Below are 23,656 nucleotides of genomic sequence, written 5' to 3' on the forward strand. Positions count from 1 at the left end.
TGATTTATGAACCGGTACATCATAGTGACCTTTACAGTTTGACGTCTCTCCTTTAGGGACTGCAATCAAATGTCAGCTAACATCTGTGAGCTGCTGCTTGTGGTTCTGTAGTCGCCTGTTTCAGAGCGAGCAGCGCGTCTCTGGGCGGCTTCAAACTAGTCAATGCACGTCTGTGTGTGAGGGTCCCATACAGTGGCAGCATACTCCAATATTGGTCGCTTTAAAGTTGTGTATGATCGAGCTATGAGGCTAGGTGGGCAGCTGGACAGGTTGCGTCTCATGAAGCCCCGGGTGTTGCTTGCCTTCCGGTCAATGCGGCTACATGTCATCATATAAGGAAAGTGTCGCTAATAAGAAAAATGCAATTTAGACTATTGCTCTTTCAATGAGACTGGTAATGTACGTATTGCTGCTTAACCATATGTTATAAAGTATCAGATAATAGTCTTGTATACACACATGATCATTTTGTGACCAAATTCTGTAAAGTTGGTACCTCATTTTAAGAGAAATGTGGCAATTACGTTATCAACATGCTATCATACCAATTCATGAAATAATCCAGTTTGTCTACATGTATGACACTAACTTAATAAAATTTGGTTACTACTAAAGGGACATATTTATTGATAGACATTTCCATTTAATAACTGTTTAAAGTTGATAAATTAATTTATAGCAAACCGTATATCATATTGCTCTTGTTTCGAAAATAAGGTCAATAATTGTAAGTTCGTTTCTTTCATAATGTTTTTTTTAATTGCTTGTATTTATAAAGGATTACAACGAATACTGAAATAATTTTCGACTTGTTTTTATATAACTGAAAATGTTTTACGCCTTTCAATATCCTTAAGTTACAATAATAATGTATTCTTATTGTTTTATAATTAATGTGTTTGACGTTTAATTAATTGTGTATGATCGCGGTTTGTAATCTTAACAAGTAACTGAGTGTTGTAAGTAACAATTGAGTCAATATCATTTAGTTATTTATATTTAAATACAGACACTGGTCATCCCCCAACCGAAACAGGACAGCCTGAAGTTGTTCAAGATTTACCACACCATCAGCGTTATCAAGCATCCCATCAAAGTCATGCTTGGAATTATCCTCAATCGATTGAAAAGTCAGGCCGAGGAACCTCTGACCAAAGAGCAGGCTGGATTCAGAGCTGGGCGGAGCACATTGGAACAGATCTGCAACTGCAGTGTCATAATTAAGAAACTCCTGCGACACCAACGAGAGCTCTTCAACACCTTCATCGACTTGAAGAAAGCTTGCAGCCGCGTGTGGTATTGTGGCATATGGCATGTTATTAGAGGATTCAACATAGACAAAGAGATGATGCAGGCAGCAAACACTCTTCGCAAACGTTAGCAGCGCAGAACTTGTCAATGTACAGCAGCGGAACTTCTTCTGGAATTAGTGGGCTACCATCAGGGATGTCTGCTTTCTCCCGTCCTGTTTAACCTTTGCCTTCTTAAGATAATGCAGGAGACTCTCCACGACCATCACACTTCTATCTCCATCGCTGTAACCATCTCCAACTTGAGATTCGCTTATGACTTTGACCTCATGGGTGGCACCAACACTGAACTTCAAAATCTCATCTCACGACCAGGCTTTATGAAAGAGCAGAAGCATACGAGATAGAGGTCAGAACGATGAAGTCAATGATCATGGTAAACTGCATGACAAAAACCAGTGAAGACATCACAATGAACAGCGAGAAACTAGATGGAGTGACCAGCTTCAAGTACATGTACATGGGAGCAACCTGTTCAAGGATGGTAACAATACTGCGGAGGTCAAGATAAGAAATACCATGGCGAACGTAGCAATGTCCAGACTGAGCAGGTTGTGGACAATCAGCTTCCCCACCACGTACAGGCTCTCGTAGTCTCCATCCAGGTCGACGTTGAAGCCATCAGAATAAAAAGTTGTATGGACAATTTGAAAGAATGGACATCCCTTCCATTTGGTTAATAACTCTCAGCAGCACACATTCCACCTGACTGGAGGAGGGTATTTGTATCGTCGTCCCTCACCCCCACCGTCAGACCAGTGAAAGGAAGGATGATGATGATGATGATGATGATGATGATGATGATGATGATGATGATGATGATGATGATGATGATGATGATGATGATGATGATGATGATGATGATGATGATGATGATGATAGTGATGATGATGATGATGATGATGATGATGATGATGATGATGATGATGATGATGATGATGATGATGATGATGATGATGATGATGATGATGATGATGATGAACAACGCTTACATTTACCAATTTTCTGAGCAGAGTACGCGTCCATCTTTTCGCACATTCATTGAATTAATTTTTACAATTGATAAATCTTGGAGTTGAGAAATAATAAAGATCTTTTTAGCAAACAATGTTTATAAAAATAGGTACAGGTTTGCATTCGACTGTTTCAATGCAAGTTATCATACCTGGCAATGCTGCCTACGCATAATTTCATTTGTTTTAACATGAAAATGAGAAGGAAGTTGAAGTAACGCTTGAATCTACGAATAATTGAATTTGTTTAAACAGTTTATTGAGAATTGGGTAAGACAGAGCGTGTTTTCACATGTTTACATAATTATAGATTAAAGCATTGACACGCCTGACCTGTATCGTGTTTGTGAGTCGGTATAACATTTTAAAAATGTCACATTCAACATCATATGACAGAAATTATCTTTGGTCATTGTATTATTATGTGACCTCTATAATTCACAAGCGAAGAAAAACAAATCTCCAAACTAAGAAAATAATCCAATACCGATCGGTAGATATGTTGATTACAATTAAACGTTGTCATAAAATGGCTTCACGCGTTTGCTAAGTAAAGTATTATATCTTTCAACTGAAAAAAATACAGACTGCAAGGATGTATCGTCAATTGCGTTTAATGTGTACTCCGCCAATTCAAGTGGTGCAGGTGTATGAATAATTTGATATTACCAAAACTTAAACGATATCCAAATTTCCTTTATATTGCTTTTGAAATCACGTATTCATGTAAACTGCAAAATGAAATTAGCAACGACAATAATTATCTAAAATGATTCAACAAACGAAAACATTATGTCGATCCAAGAAGCGATAGCGAATAATCAGTATCCAATTTTACATTAAAATCCCTTGAGGCATTAGAAAGTAATAAAACGGACATACATTCTACTACCATAAAATATACCTTCCTTCGTTACTAGAAATAAAACGCAAATATAGGGCTTTGTAAAAAACTTATGTTCACAAAAATTGGCCACTCAACATAGACATCGCATGTGCAATGTTATATTTTGGGCAAACTGGTCAAGTGAAATGCACTAAACATTCACAACTGTTGGCGTTAACAACTGTTGGCGTTGCACATGACGGATTAATCCCGATACAGAAGCATGCCACGAACCTCTGGTTCAAGTAACACGTATATTTTAGAGGCACTTAGTTCTACCTGGACAATTTTTTAAGCCTAACAATTGTAAATAAATTAACACCTAACAGCATTTAAAAGAACATGACTTGCATTTAATGACAGAAAACAATCTTTAAATTCGAAAAAATCGTTAAATTTGAATTAGAACACAATATATTTGAAGATGTTTACACAAACTTTTAGTTTAAACCTACTTAGAGAACACAACTTAAAGTTTCAACAATTCGGTACCATTAATTTGTTTCAGGGCTTCACGATTAACATTTCTTGCGATTGAAAGAGTTATTGGCATGTTTCAGAATCTTACTCTTTGGATATCGGGACCCATTAAACAAACGTCTTTTGTTAATCATGTAACTAAAATATGTTTATTAAAATAACAAAGTTCCGCGGCATATGCATTAATGCGTCTTACTGAACAATATAAACAGTTGCGTTTTCTTAAAAAACGGGGCTATTGTAAGGGTATTCGACCTTAATATATATGTTAATTTGTTCTTGAAGTCCTTGATTATGCAAAAAATTTAATCTACTCCGAACACCATAGCTAGGGCCAGTAAAATAACATGCATTTGTGTATGAATGTAAACAATCTAACTCATGTTTTTTCTCTATACATGTTTTCAAACCAAACTAGTGTATAGGTAACGATACAATATAAGTGCCTACAGCTGAAGGAGCACCAGTTTATTTTGACCAATAAGTTCAATCCTCAGAAATCAACAACAGCACAAGTAGTTTTCAATAAAGCGTGTTTTAATTGTTATGATTAGTGTATTTCTCGGTTGCCATTTTGTATCTTACATATTTGCCACGTGATAGCCTGTGAGTCCGATGTGAGACCGCAACCGCAAGTAAAAAAGATGATATACCCTTAGTCCTATCGGACAAAGTAATATGCACACGATTTGACAACGTTGTAAGCTTCGTCATCATAATACCCATAAAGCTTGTATATCTGTTACCTGCTAGTTATAGGAAAATTTACAGTAGCTTTTTATGTAGAAGGAAATAAGGATTTAACTTGATACTCTATACTTGATTGTTTATCCTGCGCAATGCGCTATGCTAACAACAAGCGAATGCAGCGTTATGAAGTACTCATATTTATATAGCAAAATAAAACTCATGTAAACAGCTAATACGTAAACAATAATCCAATCAAACATATTAAGAATTTATATACCATATACAAATGTAAACATGATTGCAGTTTCAATTATAATTATAGTCTTCTAAAATAAGCAGAAACAACGTTTTATTGTAATTTAGCCATTTATCGTTCTTTGATGCATACTCTGATGTCCAAATCATGCGGACACATTTTTACTTCAATCATGTTCGGGGACTGTATGATATATGACACCAACATGCATGAAGGATTTCAAACATCTACATCCAGAGGGGGTAATCACGTGATAGACATGATGGCGACGTCCGTGCCGAGACAAATATTTTTCGCCGTTTTATACCCTCTATTACTTTTGTATAGATTTTAAATGACGCTTTTTCCAGCCATATCAGTAACAGTGTGGCCATACCACATGGTCCGTGACGTCATTTTGACTAGCACGTCAAGTAGAAAATTGTCAACATTGCCTCCGCTAAAATACTTCAAATCCATGTAAGTATCTTATTACTAACTCTTTTTTGACTAAATAAAGCGCAGGCTAAGGGTAAAGTTGAGCACTATTCTCGGTTATGTAAATATTATACACCAGATGAGTAGTTAAGTCTATCATTCGAGGCAAATTCATAGATTTTACGTTACAATGCACGCTAACACGACAAGCCCATTTTAAATCTTCCAAAATATCCGTTACATATTCCTTTTTGCAGTGCACTAATATATGCGGACATGAATAATTCCATATAAAATGTGTTTTGTCCGAAAACAAATCTGAAAAAACCACCTAATGACATTTGTAATGTACACCAACAATTTGGCTAACACGACAAACAACAAAATCCAAGGCAAGCACGATAAGTCGATATTGGGCTACAACGACTAGTAGTTATAAGTGTAGAATTGGTAACTTCTATGTTGGCAAACTATAAACTTCAATTTATTTTAATGTGTGTGTCCCTTGTATAGTTCGTGTCTAATGTCTATTTACTGTCTTCGCGAGATTTTGTGCCCAGTCCTGTGTGTGTGTGTGTGTGTGTGTGTGTGTCTTCAGCAATGTATACTGTATAAAAAGTAACGTGTTTAAGATGTTTAAACAGAACAAATGAACACAATCTGCACTTATAAATGACTACTGAATCGACATTCAGACATCATGTTGCCATAAATAAGACTCTTCGTCCAAGTTTATAACAGTTTTACGTGTCAATGAAAATTTGACTGCAATAGAAGACGGTTTAATTTTGACACGAACACACTCTTGAAAAAACATACAATAAAAATGCATCAAACCAACATTTTTGTGGTTAAGCGCAAAACGTTTTGTATAACCCGACCGATATTGACCTTTGTGTCGAGTTCGCCTTGCAAATATAACTACGTTTTTTGCAATCTAGCGTTTCTCTGAATACACATTTTCCAATTTTTTTTATATCCAGAAAACATGTTGCCTATATATTCGGAACAATCGCAAAAAGGGTCAAGTAAAACATGCCGACAAACGTATCTTGTTTGTGATGTAAATAAGAAAGATGCAATATTAAAAAAATGAATAAAGTTCATATTTGAACTATAATAAGATCTGTATTGATTTGTTTACTTACAATGTTTATATTTCTTTTGTAGGAATCATGAAACCAAAACCAACATTCAAACTCGGAAAGCGAAGCAAGCGTATCAAGACGAGACGAGACGTGAGCAACACGAATATCCAACGTGGATGTCATCTTTGATCAAAACCGAAGATGAATTATTTAATATAATGAAATATGAACACAGTGCGTTATGTTTACTTATCACACTGTCCACAATGAAAAACATTTTTGCAAACTAAATCTCCACCAAAGGCGGGATAGTGCGAGAAGAAACGAGAGCAATTTGTTACCTACTTATATACTTGGACTCGACATGAAAGAAATTTAATCAGATACCCTTTCTGTAAAATTCCTTGTTTTAGAGGGATTGCAATCAAGAAGCTGGACTTGAGATAACACAGAAAATGAAATAAATAATTATTCATGCGCATTATGTGTGTATTAAATTAATACCCGGATTAAATTTAATGGATGTGCTGAATATTTACTTCAGTCAAATAAATATTAAAGTTGGGTGTTTTTGTCGCCTTTGTAAATCAGGTCACAATTAATTAAAGCTTTGACCAGCATTGAGTCAAGCGTTCTTTTTATAATTCTTAAAATTTCTAAACCTGTACTTTGACATAACGCAAATGCTTATTTGCTTTTGCTTTTTTCTTAAGATTTGCTCCATGCTGTTAACGAGTTACGAAGATTTGCCCCCTCTTTGTGATTATCGATTACATGGATTTTGCATACATTGAACATATTTGTTTTAGTTTTCATTCATTTTGTTTAACAAATTAACACTACGCATCGAACGTTTTATTATTAATTTTAATAAATGAACAATATTAAATGGCACAATTTATTGCACAATTGCAATAATATAACAGTAGCGTTAACAAAAAAATATAATACATTTTTTTGCAAGAAACTCAACAAGTAAATGATTTTTTTAACAACGTGGTATGAACATATAAGCATCAAATTGAAATTATGACTGAGATTTGATGATAAAGCTATTATCACAACTATTAAAGCACGGGTAAATCACAGACAGGTGAATGCCATTTTTAATACAAAACAGGACGCGCATATTTAGCACATACGTCACATAATGCATTTTAGAAGACTTGGAAACATTAACAATCGTTTAGACTAACACCCTGTTAACTTTAAATGCGAATAAAATAAAATAAACAAAATGTTAAATTTTTTATAAACATATTAAAATACAAAACTTAAGCTTAAGGTATTTTAACATGTTTTGATGTTAATAACTGCATCAACAAATAGCGACGTTAGTTTACTAGCCAGGTAAAGGTTAAAAGACCTGGTAACCGGGCCTATCTCACATACCTCACACTCGATCTCTCGAGTGCACTCTTCCCTGGTCGAGTGGGCATCCACATATGCTTGCGTTGCGAAATCTTTGCCACAATAAAGACATACATAATTCTTTGCGTCTCTGAGTGCATTTCACCTGTAATAATTCCTAAGCATAATAATCACATGTATCCTACACGTTCACTAATTATATGTGTATTATGTCGACAATAACACGGCTTTAGAAACATAGTTAATAACAACTGGTCGTATTAGCCGAATATCGACTTGTCGTGCTTGCCTTGAATTTCGTTGCTTGTCGTATTAGCCAAATGTGTTGGTGTACGTTGGAAATGTCATAATATGGTGTTTTATGATATTTTTTTTGGATAAAACACAATGTATATGGAATTATTCACGTTTGCATATATTAGTGCACTACAAAAAGGAATATAAAACGGATATTTTGTAAGATGTGCTTGTCGTGCTTGCGTGCATTGTAACGTAAAATCTAGGAATGTGCCTCGAATGATAGACTAAACTACCCATCTGGTGGCAAATATATATATATAACCGGGAATTGTGCTCAACTTTACCTTTAGCCTGCGCTTTATTTCGTCATAAAAGAGAAAATAATAAGATACTTACGTGGATTTAACATTTCTTAGCGGAGGCAATGTTAAACAATTCTCTACTTGACGTGCTAGCCAAATTGACGTCACGGACCACGTGGTATGGCCACACTGAGTAAAAAAGGGATAAGCGTTTATTTTTGCGTTATATCTTGACTTTACTCGCTGCAAATTTTCTACGTGGAGCTGTAATTAGGTAATCTATCTACGTAATTTAGCAGGGACTGAAGTCGAGATATTGAGCGAATATTAATACGAAAAAAACAACACAACAACGTTAGAAATATCCTTGCTGATATGGCCGAAAAGTAATTGCCATTTCAAAAAATAATACAAGTAATAAAGGGTTTAAAAGGGCGCAAAATACCTGTATCGGCATTGACGTCGCCATCTTGACTACACCCCGTCTGTCAACAGACTGATGTGCTCAAAAACGAATGAAAAAAATGCCGATTTCTAATGACAAAATAATAAAATCTTAACTCTTAATACCTTTTGGGAAGGCTTTTAAAACGGTACTTCAACATTTTCTCGGGAAAAGAATATCAAGTAAAATTGACGAATTCAAGCCTGCATGTTCAGAACAATGTATATCAATCTTAGAATGAGAAAGCTATTGAACATGTTTTCCTCAATAATAATAACTGGTTCTAAGGCTGACGGTCTTTGACAATTTAAGGCAGAAAACATATTTATGATGATAAGTTCTATTGCATGCATAGAGATCATGTAACACGGTCTGATTATGAAATATAAAAATACTAAATCTTAAGAAACATTAACAGGAAATAATTTCTAGTTACCGTGTACCAAATTACCGACAGTATTTTGCTATACAAGACAATACAAGCAACACAATTATTATTAAAAACACATTTTTAAAGCCTTGGTGCGATACAATGCAAATCATTTGGGCGGAGAGAGGTGAGGTTTTAAACTCGTTACCTTACAGAAGTTGCTCATTGTATTCAAGACCATGAAATTCGTGTTTTTGCAATCGGACATTATTATGATTGGCCACGGTATAAAGGCAATGTATGCTTAACGTATTGCTCGAACGTTAAATAATTCAAGGGCAGTTTACAAATTAAGCATGTATGTATCCGTTAGCATAAATCCTAAATCTAATCACATATTTAATAGCATTGAAGAATTGTTTCAGGTACGGGACATCCAAAAACAAAACGTCCCTTTGGTGCAAAAAAGCCATATGGCATTTTCAAAGTTTTGAGAAAATCGCATTTAAAGATTTGAAAGTCTATATCAAATTAACTACGTACAACTCAGCACTGTTATTGTGCATATGATTAAATATAAATTCAACCTTCCTGCTTAAAAACATTGAAGATGTTCCAGTTATCAATAGGCGATAATTGATCAATTATATCATTTTGTTCCTTTTTGCATAATTCAATTTTAAGGAAAACAAAATGCAAAAAGGTACCATATGCACACATGGGTTCCTTTTTGCATGACCTACTTATGTGTGTTGTACTGGTCAGCGAGTATTTGTCGGACAGCAGTATTCATCGGACGTTCTATTTATTTCGTGTATTTTAACCCATTAGCACAATTTTCTACGTCACATCCTTACGCGCGATTGTTTTCTCAATGTTGACACCAGAAATTCGTTGAAAGGCAAGTATTGTAGTTAAATAATTGTAATGTTTACAAATTTTGTCGCAATGAAATGTGACCTCCGCGCGGGGGATATTAATAGTACGCGCATGCGCAAAATAATTCACTCAATAAGGTCCGACCTGTGTTCTTGACATTTTCGGTCGTCTGCTACAATACACCAAACCTCCATTGTTTTTTCTTAAAACCTCATATTTAACACGAAACTGATGTAGTCAACAGCAACAAACTATTTCAATTATTGATTTGTTTACATTAAAAACTCGACACACCTTTTTATAAACAGATATCGTATTTGCTTGCAAAATGTTTATAGTTAACGCTTTGATTAAAGGGAAACAAATCTTATTGACGACTATATACATTCACTGCTGGGAATTTCGCCCTTGATGGGTTTGTAATAGCTGTGTTTCGTAATATTGAATAGTCTAATCTATGTTAATGTTTGCATAGTTTAAGTTATTTTACGAATAAACACCACATTTGATACACAAATATAAGTTTAGGAATGCTAGCATTAATTAAACGACTTAAAAAGGATAATGGTATATTTAAGTTTCTGTTTTACAATTAGAATGTAATGCAAAAATGGATTGAATTGCAGAAAACAAATGCAATCAAGGGAAAAGACACAGATGCAGCGTGCCGTCTCTGCTGTTAGGCAGCACAAAATGAAAATTAGGGTCGCTGCACGGGAATTCAATGTTCCACGTAGTACATTATCAGATCATGTACATGGGCGTGTTGGCGAGACACGCCCAGGCCCAGTGAGCCTATTAAACGATGAGGAAGAGGGGGCTCTTGTGAGTTATCTATTATACATGGCGGATCATGGTTTCCCTATGACACGAAAAAAAAACCCGTGTTTATATTCGGGAAATCATTAAGCAAGGAGGTTGGTTCGATCATTTATGTTTACAATTTATAAGTCTGTAATCTTATTATGAATACTGTGCATGTAATTGAAATGTTTTACCCTTGACTGGTTCATTTACCACGGACACGTATATTCCTTTATAATTATACGTCTTCATAACATGGTCCCGCCCCTACATCACAGTTATTGTTGTAATATATGATATTATGTAGATTTACTTTCGAACTAATGTACAGGTAGGACATATCCGTATAAGGTGTCAGAGAATGGGCCGTCAGACGAATGGTTCCGAAAATTGTTTGCGCGCCACCCGGAACTTCAGGAACGGACGCCCGAGAATTTGGATCCGGCACGTTCCTCAATGTCGAGGGAGGATGTCATATACCCATTCTTTGACTTTCTGGACAAAACCCTCACACAGTATGGTGTAAAAGATAAACCGTCACAAGTAAGTTGTTTTATATCGTAAACGGGTCTATATCAACTGACATCAATATGGAATACTTATATGAATTTAGTGAAAATATAAGTTCGTTTGTTTAAGGTTTTCTTTTTTCTCTTTATTTGTTAATGTCATTTATAAAATTATTTTACTTTAAGAAACATCGGAATTTAATAAAAACGAAGACACACCTATTTACTTACTGATAAAATAATTAGTGCATTCAAATCGTAAATTTCATTGCTTACACACTTACTTATACGTAATTAAGATATCCAACTGTGACGAGACCGGTTGGTCGGGAAAAGAAAAAGCCAAAGAGAAAGTTATTACTGGAAAAAGGGAGCACACCATCAGCCGGAAAGTTATGGGCGGTGGAGGAAACCATATAACCGCGCACCTTTGCGTTTGTGCAGATTGGCGGTTTCTCCCTACAATGATTATTTTCAAGGTAATTGTATTCTGTATAAATGCAGTGAATTGTTTAAGCACTTAAATATTATTCAAGCTTAAACGCTTACAGATTATGAAATTGTAATATAATGTTTGAGCCTTGTTCTGAGAAAACTGATCTTAACGCATGTGCGTAAAGTGTCATCCCAGATAAGCATGTGCAGTCCGCCTAAATTTTATTTTCGGTAAGGAGGGACTTCCTTGGAACTAAAAATACCAAACAAGCGGAAAGTTTCGTCCCTGATTAGCCTCTGTGGGCTGCACAGGCTAATCTGGGACGACACTTTACGCACATGCATTAAGCTCAATTTTCTCAGAACACGACTCATTTAAACTCAAATGGAAAAAATATGATAATATATCAACCATGTATATTTGTTTATAGTTTTGTACGTAATATACATGCTTTTATGTCATGCCCAAGGTACTTGGTGATACATGTTTGAATTTGAACAATCATACAGGGTTCATTGCCACACACGCGTTTTACCGACGGCGTGCCAGACACATGGCTCTATGGGAGCAGCTCGACGGGGTATATCGACCATGAGTTGTTTCAAACATGGTTCATGAAAGGATTTCTGCCCCACTGTGGGCGAGCAAGGCCGGTTGTCTTGATCATGGACAATCATGACGCACACATTTCCCTACCAGTTATTCAGGCGGCCAGGGCGAACGATGTTGTGCTGATCGGGTTTCCAGGCCATACCACGCACATCTTGCAGCCGTTGGATGTGAAGGTATCTCAAACTCAATAGCATCCTAGTCAAAAGCCTAAATCGTTGAATAATTTATTAACAAGGCTAAACAATCAAACTAACATTGTACTCGTATGCATTTAGTTACATAAAAACACGTAAGGTAAATGAGGACTTACATAACAAGTGTTTTATTTGAATAAACATTTATTGATTGATTTTTAAAAAACATTTTCAGATAATTGGCCCGTTAAAGACAAACATGGCATCACTTGCGTCTGATCTGGGAATTGTTTGCCCGTCCTTGACTATAGGGAAATCCAAATACCCTGTTTTACTGAAGTATGCGATGGACCGCATCACACCGTCTACCATCATAGGGGCTTTTGTCAAAGCTGGTATCGTCCCACTAGACAGGGGAGCCATAGACGAGTCCCAGCTTATACCGGCGATGTTTCCCGCTGTGCAAAATATTAATGGTACGGTTTACCTGCAAGATGATTATCTAAAATAACGTATGTTTAAAAAAAATGATACACACATTGAACACATCCTCATATTTATTTATTAGTTTTTCATATTATGAACATATGCGTTCTTTTTAGATGACAACTCGGCCCAGACATGTAAAGAATGTGGACGTTTCACGGTTAACCCTCTTGTCAAGGCCGGTCTAGTGCCTGAGTCACTTGCTGACATTTTAGTTCCACCAGCGTCAAAACCTGCAGCTCAACGAAATAAAAGAAGAATAGTTATCGAGGGACGAGTAATAAGTGGTGACGAAATACTGAAGGAGTTAATGGTAAGGCGTAGGTATTTAATCACCATAATACAACACTATCCAACATTCAGAAGCAGTGCACATTTTGTATGTATCACTGTACATTAACACTTATTTAGTTATAACTGTCTCGTGTCATATCAAATCGTATTACATGCATTTTACAATGGTTTTCCTCCGATAGGAACGAGAGAAAGCTTCCGCCGAGAAAGACCGTCGAGATGCGCAGCGAGCTTTGGAAGCCGACGAAAGGAAAAGAATGAAAGAGCAGGGAGAAATTGAAAAGATTAAGAGAAAAGAGGAACGTGTTGAAAAGCGATTGGCCAGGGAACAGGAACAGAAGAAAAAAGCGGACGAGAAAATGGATAGAGGGAAACTTGCTAACAAGAAGTTTACGTGTGGAGTCTGTTGTATGAGAGGGAGGGTGTTGGATGAGAGCAAGGGCATTGTGTGGTTCGGGTGTGATGAGAAAGTGTGTGGCAAATGGTACCATTTTGAATGTTTGCATCGTAGCGAGCAAGAATACTTACGAGAGAGTATGGAAGAGGGAGAAAGCTGGTATTGTAAGGCATGTAAGCCATGGCTGTATTGTGAAGAGTGAATGGCTGTGTCCCTTGTGTTTCTCGTGCACGAGATTCATGTAAGCTGTTTTTGACGTTTGTGATGTATTGATTATTATAAAACCTTATGTATTGAATGAAACACGTTTTTGGTATTAAATAATCATCATATTATAAATAATACCAATGCAATGATAATTTATAGCCTTGTTTCTCTACCAATATGAAATTATCTCACGTTTATTTATTAATGCGATGACCGTACAACATTTTTAAAGAGACATCAAAAACGGATATTCTTGTATATTCTGATATTGGATTCCAATTGTAACTCTATTAATACACACTGAAGAATACATTTTGCACCATTAAATAAATACATTCACGTGTTTCTATCGTTTCAGTTCAGAAAAATACCAATTTAAACATAATTTGTTGCGATTTACTCAAATCATATAAATGTCCGGAAAATACTCCTGTATAGTGTAAAATTACCTCCCTTTGATGACCCCATATGCGGGCCTCGTACATACGCATGCGCACATCAAAATCCGACTATGTTTACATGCACTTGTACATGACGAACCCAAGATTTATCGGTAAACTTTTCATGCCGTAATTTGCATTATTAAGGAAGTAATCCACGATAAACCGTGAATTTCGTCCGACAAATACTCCCTGACCAGTATACTATATTAAAATGCACAATAAGCGCACCACACAATACTTGCAAGTGGATATGTTGATACAACATATATATCAACATATAACAACAGTAAAGTATTAACGTTATTAAACATGTGACACATCTGTAAAGGTAAACAATTATAGTATTTTTAAGGTTAAACACCTATAGTATTCTTGAAAGTCAAACTCGGAATCTTGCAAATTTCAGCTTTTGACAAAAAATGCAAGAACCATTATATCCTAATTGTCAACATTCTTCACTCGATATCAATAACTTCCTCATCTGACTCCATATGTACAAAATCCTTTTCAGTACTGCTCGTCGGTAAGGACGCGAAATAAGTATGAAACATTTCAGGAATGATTTCTTTTGAGCATCCATTTACAAGGTCATTCTTCTTTTGAATCAATATCGGCCGTTTGTTTGGTCATAACAATGCTTTAAATCTGACTCACAAGTTGGCAAAGTGTTATGAACGCCGTTTTGTTTTCTTTTCTGTCCTGAAATTGGTTGTCGTCAAAGTTGTAGTCAACAAATACTTATCTTTGTTTGTCCATTCCCTTTTGCATTCACTTGACCTTAAGCCAGTTTATTCTTTGTCAAGTGACAGATGTTTTCAGGTGTGTACAATTTTTCTCCACAAATTCTTTAAAGTTCATGAAATGAAAGTATTTCATTGGTATGGATGTGCTTTTCTTGCCAGAGAAATTAAAGTACATCATTGAGATGGAACATACACTGGCATAACTTTTTGCATACTCAATGGTTAAATGGACTGAATCGTATTCAATTTGGGAATGGCCTGAAAGTAGACAAGTATGGATAATGGCTTTCAGGTTTGGGACTTATAGTTTTGCAATAATATTATTTTATCTCTCAATTCCTTGGCAAGTACATTTTGATTCATTATTTTAATGTTATATTCTTTTCCATTTTTCAATTTCTTGGTTTTCTTTTATCATGAAGTTTCCTTTGCTTTTTCGATTTCACATGTTTCTTGTTTTCTTCAGCTTCTTGGCGTCGAATTCTGACTCAGTTGAATTGATCTCATGCTTTTTAGGATCATAATTTTCATCGTCAGCACTATCATCATGATCTGATTCACTATCACTTTGAATACGTTTCATATAACTGGTTGCTTCTTTAGCCGATTAATAGTATAGCACTTGAAATTGATAAAAAATAATTTCGCGGAAAAACGGATGATTATATGAAAAAAGACAATAGAATTCCATCGAAAATCAGCATGAAGTAGGAAATAGGTACATTATTCAGCAAAATAAAAATGCTTCAAGAACGTGTTCACTATTCGAATTACAAGATCAATATGTCTATATATGTTACAGCATCTTAACTTTGTCGTTCAATGACATATTTGAAGAATTTTCTAATTTTACAAAGTCGGATGCCGCATTTTCATGTACACTTCTTAAGCTGATCATCTCAATTACAATGGCACATCTATTCCCGATTACCTGACACTTTTTAACAGATATAATACACATTTTTAGTGAACCAAAAATGCAAAATTCGCTGTTGAATACTGTTATAGAAAGCATGTAATAATTAACAATTTCTGGACTGACGGAAATTGAAAACGAATCAACAAAAAGTTGTTTCAGTTTTCTTATGCATTTGGAATATGAGCATGACTTTGATTTTCATGGCATATTCAGTTAAGACACGACATCTCGGGGTTTAAAAATCTGACCATTTTAACGTGAAGTTTCAATTTATTTTCCATATATAGATTGTAACTCTAAAGCTTATATACACTCCTGTCGACGTCTGCTTCTTTGGTACTACACCGGTTCTCTCGCTGGTCTACAGCATATCAAAGTGCCAGATTTGTTAGAAGTATACATTATCAGACGTGTCCGTTATCAAAGTGTCTTCAACATCATGCGTACCACCTTACCACCTTTTAAAACATGCTCTTTCTTCGTTCATATTTCATTGAACCTTATCAACGTTTCAGTATTTTAAGCACTGTAATTAATTTACATGCTGCCATAGCAATCACCTTCGTAAGAATAGTAACATAATAAATAAACGCATTTTCAAGTAGAAGATAAAATTCGGATATCAGAGTGCCCAATTTGTTGTGAGTCTCCGCTATTCGACGTGCCCTTTATCGGATATCGAAGTGCCTAAACAAGCATACATGCCACGTATTAAAATATGCCCTATCTTCGTTCATATTTCATTGAGTACTATCAACATTTCATTAGTTGAAGCACAGTAATTACTCTACATGCTGGAATAGATAGCAAAACACTGTATTGCAATAGTTCTAAGTTTATTTTGTTGAAATAGGTACTGATCATCCAGTTTAGGCTATTTTCCGATGAAATATTCTCATATTTTTGCAAAATTCTATTATTCTTCATTGAAAGTCTTCCTTCATAATACAAAAGGATATACCACTTATCAACTCCACCATGTATTGTGTCTGAAAAAACTTAAATTAAGGATATTAATTTAAAAAAGAGGAACTTATATTTCGCGCGTGGCTTTTGTTTTTCTCTGTTATCGAAGTGTCACCTGTTATCAGAGTATCCGCATTACCAGCGTGCAAATGAAGGTGAAAACACTCCACCCTCATAATTATCATCTGCTTATTACAAGACATCTTAGGGTAACATGATAGTTTGATGGTGTTATCAGTGTCGGGATAGAGTATTCATTGTTGAGCAAAAGTACAAAATAAACCAATTGCTTGTTATCTGTGTCTGTATAGTGTATTCATAGTTGTGCTTAAAGGTATCAACTAAACACATTGATATAAAAAACTGTGAACACATTCATTTCATGTCTGCAAAAAGGTACCATGTGTCATATGGTTCCTTTTTGCACTGATATATATTTAAATTTCCCTCACGCCTTTGGTGCAATAAGGTGCCATGTGTTATATGGTGCCTTTGTGCACACATACATGTTGCAATTTTTACTTGGTACCTTTTTACATAGTCCTATAAAAAGGTTAAGGTAAGGTAAAGGTCTTTTTTATTATAGTGTCACCCCTATTGAAAGGGCCAGCCAATTTGGCTTATGAGACACCTTTGCGTGTATAACATATACCTCCCAACTCCTATCACTATGCCAGACGCCAGGTGGATAGAAGTCGGTAACCATTCATGTTTAACGCTCGCGACTCACGAAATGGCCATATCGGAACAAGTCCCATGACAAACATCCGTCCTCCGACAAACGCTCCCCATGGGGCTCGAACCTTCGACCTTCCGATCCCTAGGCGGACGCCTTATCCACTAGGTCACGGCGATCCTATATCCTAGAACCTTGCAAGCTACAGCTTAGATATCTGTACAGAATGTAGATTATACAAAGTCATAATGAAATATACTAAAATTTTATTTTTGACCAAAATGTTATATTGTAACTTTTAGAAAAGATTTTTTAGTGACATATTTGACTGGCAAGTGCTTCTGCCGACTTATAACGTTCACAATAAATCGCCTTTTATATAGTGTGTGCATCTATAAGTTTGAAAATGCTTCTTATAAAAAAACCACGTACCAAGTCGTTTCTCATTTGTTCATGAAGAGAAAAGTCATTATATCTTCTCTATTACATACTCTGTCGAATTTTTATTTGCGTGAGTAATAAGGATATTTTTCTAAATCACACGACTTGATACCTTCACTCTTTTTCTGCAATATGGTCCTTTAAAATTACTGATATCAGCTATTTGCCTCGAGAAGGAAGTGATAACCAACAAACACCATTTAGAGATTCATTTGGTGGCAGACAAGGACCAATTATATTTGTCAATGCATTTTCTTCGAATATGAAGGGATGACAAGCATAACTTCCTTAAAGGATTCCATTGGTGGCAGATAAGATCGAATCTATTTATGGATGCATTTACCTCGGATAGGAAGAGATAACAAACATAACTTCCTTCAACGATCCCATTGGTGGCAGATAAGGGCAGAATCAGTATATATTGTATAGCATTAAAGAACGCAATCACACGTTTGAATACTAGCATCTTGTGGCGGCATTGCGACTTACTACTAAGACATCTCTATCAAGGTATGTGCGTTCAGTAAAATGTTTTTCATTTGATAGAGCAGATCTTCAGGACGAATGTTTAGGTCACTGAAACACAACTACAACTATGCAATGTAAAAGATAAAAATATATTTTATTTCTGAATTGTGAATTAAATTACATGTATCAATTACACCAATCATTTAAAACAGCAACTTTGCTTTTCAATAAATCACTTGCTATTTTGAATCCATGATTTTTTTCTTAAGAATACGATTTTAAATGCATAGTTATTTTGTTTAAAAGTACAGTTATAACGACATTATGTCTGTCTTTTGAAGGTTTTTGTGTGATGTAATAATTACAAAAGATAAATTGTGACAATACGTTATATGTTTGTTTACCCATCATTACTTAATTCTTTGTCCTTTATTCACATAATATAATGTATGCAACCATGTTCGTATATAGAACTCTTTTCCATTTCAGATAACAATTGATGTCCGCATGATGAAGGCATTGGTGATATTTGTGATTGTGTGTGTCGTAAACTGTTCAGCTAACCCTGTGGTGAGTTACGTTAGATTCTTCTTAATGTAACTTCATGAAAACGTAAAGTGCATTTTAAGAATGTTACGTGTGTACAAAATAATACATCCATTTAATAATCTATTTGCAATAAAATATATAATATTTAATGTCTGATCATACCTTCGATGCTTCATTAAGCATATTTCCATATTAATATTGTAAAAATTGAATATAAAATTACCATATATCTCGTATCAGGGTAATATAATTGGAAACGAGTATTTTTTCGTAATCGGCGATAGCGCGTGGCTACGTTGACATGTTTGAGTTCTTTAATTTTTAAACAGCAATGCTTATATTATCTGCTGGTAAGTTTCACAGATATATAACAGAATTCGATAAACACAGTCTGTGGAAAGAATAGATGTTAAATTATTCATGGCGCAGCTCCAAACAATTGCATTTTAGGCTGGAAACCATTCGCATGTGGATGGAGAGGCTTTTAAAACCAACAAAATACTAATGGGGGACGAGGAGCTGTACATAGTCACCGCTGCGGATGGAACACCTTTGACAACCATTGATGTTTTCAATGATGAGGTTGTATTAAACAGAGTTCAATTATAATCTGTTCTGTATATGAGCGTGCACAAATTTATTGAAGTTAACAGTTATCATTTAACATAGTAATTGTTTTAATCTTCGTTGTATTTAAGGGATATGAAATCGAGCTAAATCCAGATGGCAGCAAGTGTCGCCTTAGCCAGGTAAAACTATTTTATAAATCCGATTATTCGACAACTGAATCAACCAAGTATGATTTTACATTACATACACACGAATCATAAAGATTATTTTATGTTTAAGTAAATACGTTTAGCGATGTTAATGTAAAACGAAAGTTTTAAGATACGGAAAAGATTAAGATTTATAGCAGTGACCAATGTAGTGAAACCTTTCTAAATTGAATCTTTCCAAAACTGAAATACTGATGTATGTCACAACATGTGCATATGTAGAAAATAACCAAATGCGGGAATACATATTTTTACATCATTATTGCAGGTTAACAAACATATATCGATCTTTGAAAACCGACACGGTCATTGGTTTTCGTACCTTCATCATAGTTTCCAAAGTTTTTTAACTGCGGGTTAAAGCGTTATAAAATTAATAAATACTTATTATGAATAATCAACAGTTAACATCGCAAATCAATATAACCAACACGTAACGTGGTGAAGCAAGCTATTTAGCATTCAATTTATCTTTATTATTTTGTTGATTTTAATTTTGTTATTTTCTAGAGTAATGATACATAATTGTTGCTAAGAACAATAGCTGTTCGTCAATTTGATTTGGACTTTGAAAATATGCAAGTTTTCTAGTTTAGAACATTTTTCGTAGCCAATGTCATTCATAAAAAAACGCTAACTTCTGATAATATAGGTAACAACTGAGGCAAACACAAATTTTAATTTGTGTTAAGTGTGTCCGATTTGATAGAGAACTAGTGTAGATGTGCATTCTGCAATTTTATAGTAAAATACACACGTTCATCTGGTTCAATTGTTTACAATACAGAGACTCATGGAACATTTCGATAAATTACTTCCCTTATTTACCTGAAACCATCTAAATCAGATTTATATTATGGTTACAAGGGGGTCCGGTTTAAAGGATTTCCTTTGTAGAGGGTTCTACACTTATATGCATGCATATAGTTAGTAAAGCATACAAATCGTTTTAAAAAATGCACAACGTCTAAGCAATGTAATTTTAAGTAATATATAAACTATATTATAATTATAATTATTATTATTATTATTATTATTATTATTATTATTATTATTATTAGTAGTAGTAGTAGTAGTAGTAGTAGTAGTAGTAGTAGTAGTAGTAGTAGTAGTAGTAGTAGTAGTAGTAGTAGTAGTAGTAGTAGTAGTAGTAGTAGTAGTAGTAGTAGTAGTAGTAGAAGTAGTAGTAGTAGTATTGTTATTATTATTATTAAATCAATTTGTCCAGTCTTGATTTAAGTATAACAGCTACAATGCCGAAGCTATTGTTAAAATAAGATCATAAAAGTTTGGTAAAGTTCTTTCTTACGCAAGTCTGAGTAAATGTTACGTGACACTTATTTGTTGGAAAGCGATGTAATACATAGATACCACTGTGTTTAAAGGTTCACGACAACAGTTCATGCTTCGAAGAGCTACCACTTGCGGACGATGAGCCGATTTCAGCGCGTATTTCTGACCGTTGCAAAGGCAGAGAGATCGTGACCTTGAAACCAGTGGATTGCGACGCTAAGTCCAGTTTCAAAGGAGGTGAATAATTTACGGTCTTTCCAAATAACTTACTTATGAGTAGTATTCACAATAATGCTGAATGGACGACTGATCTATGCTAAATTGTACTTTAATTATATTCAACAAAAGAACTTGTATACAATACAAAAAATCAAATATGTAAAAACGTATGCTATACTTATTTATATATTTTTCAGAAGCAGCCATTCGTGAAAAACGGCGGGTCGGCCCGTGCCGTTTAACGACCTATCGCACCGTTTGCGTGACACGGTGCTGCTTTTACAGGATGTGCATCGTGCAGGTTTCGGTGATAATCTTCTGGTGTTAATTCAAGAGTTTCGCACGACAGATACCAGAATAGACAAAATGAACCACTGATTTGCTTAATAACAACTATTCTGATTTTTAAAACACATTATTGCATCAAATTACAACTTGTCCTAGATCTTATTTGTATACGTTGATTTGTATAATTATGACTGTACTGCTTATAATGTATCGTGCTTTTCATATTTCTGTTGATTGGTTTCTGACATAATACTTATATTTTCTACTCACTGCTTTGGCGTCAATACTATACTTGATTCATAACGACTTTACTTTATCTTTGTTTTTTTATAAACCATAAACATTCCGAAATTGTATTATAAGGAAATAAACACTGTTCCGAAAATAGTTTTGCTGAATATGTTATCGTTATAAAATCCTATTGCAAAACATTCGCATTAAATATACTTGAACTGTTCTTGACTTAGCCTCTTGCTATTATAAATTAAACTGAACATTCAAATGATATCATGGTTCAGTTTTCTGTCATGACATCACACGCTAGCACACATATTGCAACTTAATGGCGATATTCTAAAACGTTCCTACATCTCAGAATAACCTGATCTTAAAACGATAGCGTTTTATCTAACGGTCTGCTCCTGGCCAGGGTCATTCATACACCTCGAGTTAACTAGATTGAAGGAAACTGTAGTAAGGTAACTAAACTATGAACATTGTTATTTTGATATAAAACTAAAACATACATCCTCTGTCTCCAGTCGCTGCATTGTCACTTGATGCGGCGCGTAACTCACCCATACTAGCAACACAAGTGTTTCCATGGTAACGAGTATACCGATGATGACCAGTAGGTGTTTGTCCTTTATTGACTACAACAATACAGCAGAATTTTTTTTATCAGTTATGAATAAATATGCATACGTATTAACATGCATATTTCAAATTGAGTTAATGCATGAGTTTTGTGTAAACAACAAAGATTTTTTACATATAGTAAATCGTAACACAAATATATTTGTGTATTTATAACATTTTGACAAACCATTTTCAGTTTCATTTGTTTATTTGTGAAAATTCTGTAGACTCTCCATGTCTTGGAAAACATAGATCCAAATGTGGTAGCAAAGCCTATCCAGAAGCAAAACAATTGCACCTAAATGAAAAATAAATACAAATATTATGACTATTGCAAAACTCGTGGAGATTTAAAAAAAAACAACATATAATGTTGGAAAACGAAGATAAAACATATAACTAAAAATAACATTACGCTAGGCTTGCAGTGTAGGGACATACTTTACAACTATCTTATGATAATATGCATTGCTTTCTGCTGGTCAAAATTCTACATGATAAAAGAAATATAGAATGACATATGAAACGCAGTTTTCATCCGCAGCGAACAATTCAATTGAAATTTAGTTAGCTTACCGCACACATTGTTTTGCTTGTCGTTTGCGTTGTTTTGATAGCTATAGTTACGTAGAGAAGTAAACAGCCGACAGGTAAAATGCTGTTTATGTTTGATGATGACATTTTCACTATCCTACAAAATATAAGAAGTCGCATAAAATGTATTGCATATTATACTTACGACAGCAATATGATCAGGAAATATTTATTGTATAGCGATTTTGACATGGGCAAAATGTATTGTTAATGTTTACTTTTTCTTAATGAAATTTACGGTTACAAAAACGAATAATCGAAGCATTTTACTATACATCGTAACGCAGACGCAATTATTCAGTAACACTCATATCTTTTTGTTTTTTTCCCTTCAAAATGTCTATCTAAAAACTGAACCTGTTCACATACTACCTGTGTTTTCTCCAAAATTCGTTGAAAACGAAGCAAGCGATTGTGAAAATGATTCCAATACCAGCTAATACACACATCGTCAAGTGTAATGACATAGGGACAAACTTCTCTTCGTGAATCGTCAGAGCAGAATCAAGTGGGACAATCTTATCTGGAAAAACAAAAACACAATATGTTGCCGTATTATAACAACATTTTGATGATTTATTTTAACGCATCAGTCATCAAAACATTGTTTTATGGTTCAAGTTAAATAAACAATATTGATTAGCAGGACATCGCCTTGTATATTTTATTAATTAGATAAATTGGTATTGAAGACGAATCAACCAATGTATATAGCTCATAAAATAGAAAAATACCCTTCAGTTAGAATTTGTATCTGATATAATATTTTAAAATTGCGACTATGTCGGTGTTGT

At 34.7% G+C, this 23,656-nt stretch overlaps 3 protein-coding genes across 3 annotated transcripts; all 3 read left to right on the forward strand.

The window, feature by feature from the left end:
- Window positions 1-243: 243 nt before the first annotated feature.
- Window positions 244-1,381, forward strand: LOC127834204 (uncharacterized). Its single transcript, XM_052359857.1, has 2 exons — window positions 244-324; window positions 1,010-1,381. Exons 1-2 carry the CDS (start codon window positions 244-246, stop codon window positions 1,379-1,381), a joined length of 453 nt encoding a protein of 150 aa, XP_052215817.1.
- Window positions 1,382-10,380: 8,999 nt separating this feature from the next.
- Window positions 10,381-13,778, forward strand: LOC127834207 (uncharacterized). The gene is made up of 7 exons (XM_052359859.1): window positions 10,381-10,572; window positions 10,903-11,094; window positions 11,360-11,539; window positions 12,006-12,281; window positions 12,478-12,718; window positions 12,845-13,041; window positions 13,205-13,778. Exons 1-7 carry the CDS (start codon window positions 10,381-10,383, stop codon window positions 13,619-13,621), a joined length of 1,695 nt encoding a protein of 564 aa, XP_052215819.1. The 3' UTR covers window positions 13,622-13,778.
- Window positions 13,779-18,095: 4,317 nt separating this feature from the next.
- On the forward strand, window positions 18,096-21,866 carry LOC127836204 (uncharacterized). Its single transcript, XM_052362695.1, has 6 exons — window positions 18,096-18,324; window positions 18,772-18,852; window positions 19,282-19,413; window positions 19,530-19,580; window positions 20,996-21,140; window positions 21,320-21,866. The coding sequence occupies exons 2-6, from the start codon at window positions 18,790-18,792 to the stop codon at window positions 21,448-21,450; spliced, it is 522 nt and encodes a 173-aa protein (XP_052218655.1). The 5' UTR covers window positions 18,096-18,324; window positions 18,772-18,789; the 3' UTR covers window positions 21,451-21,866.
- Window positions 21,867-23,656: the final 1,790 nt, after the last annotated feature.

This window comes from Dreissena polymorpha, chromosome 6, assembly GCF_020536995.1.
Source record: "Dreissena polymorpha isolate Duluth1 chromosome 6, UMN_Dpol_1.0, whole genome shotgun sequence".
NCBI classification, from domain to species: domain Eukaryota; kingdom Metazoa; phylum Mollusca; class Bivalvia; order Myida; family Dreissenidae; genus Dreissena; species Dreissena polymorpha.

Bases quoted from the DNA above. Each gene is read 5' to 3' on its own strand.
- LOC127834204 (XM_052359857.1), top strand. From the start codon at position 244: ATGAGGCTAGGTGGGCAGCTGGACAGGTTGCGTCTCATGAAGCCCCGG. The intron at 325-1,009 runs GTCATCATATAA...ATTTAAATACAG, and splicing joins TCCGGTCAATGCGGCTACAT to ACACTGGTCATCCCCCAACC.
- LOC127834207 (XM_052359859.1), top strand. From the start codon at position 10,381: ATGCAATCAAGGGAAAAGACACAGATGCAGCGTGCCGTCTCTGCTGTT. The intron at 11,095-11,359 runs GTAAGTTGTTTT...TACGTAATTAAG, and splicing joins TAAAAGATAAACCGTCACAA to ATATCCAACTGTGACGAGAC. The intron at 13,042-13,204 runs GTAAGGCGTAGG...TTCCTCCGATAG, and splicing joins AAATACTGAAGGAGTTAATG to GAACGAGAGAAAGCTTCCGC.
- LOC127836204 (XM_052362695.1), top strand. From the start codon at position 18,790: ATGATGAAGGCATTGGTGATATTTGTGATTGTGTGTGTCGTAAACTGT. The intron at 19,581-20,995 runs GTAAAACTATTT...CTGTGTTTAAAG, and splicing joins GCAAGTGTCGCCTTAGCCAG to GTTCACGACAACAGTTCATG. The intron at 21,141-21,319 runs GTGAATAATTTA...TATATTTTTCAG, and splicing joins TAAGTCCAGTTTCAAAGGAG to AAGCAGCCATTCGTGAAAAA.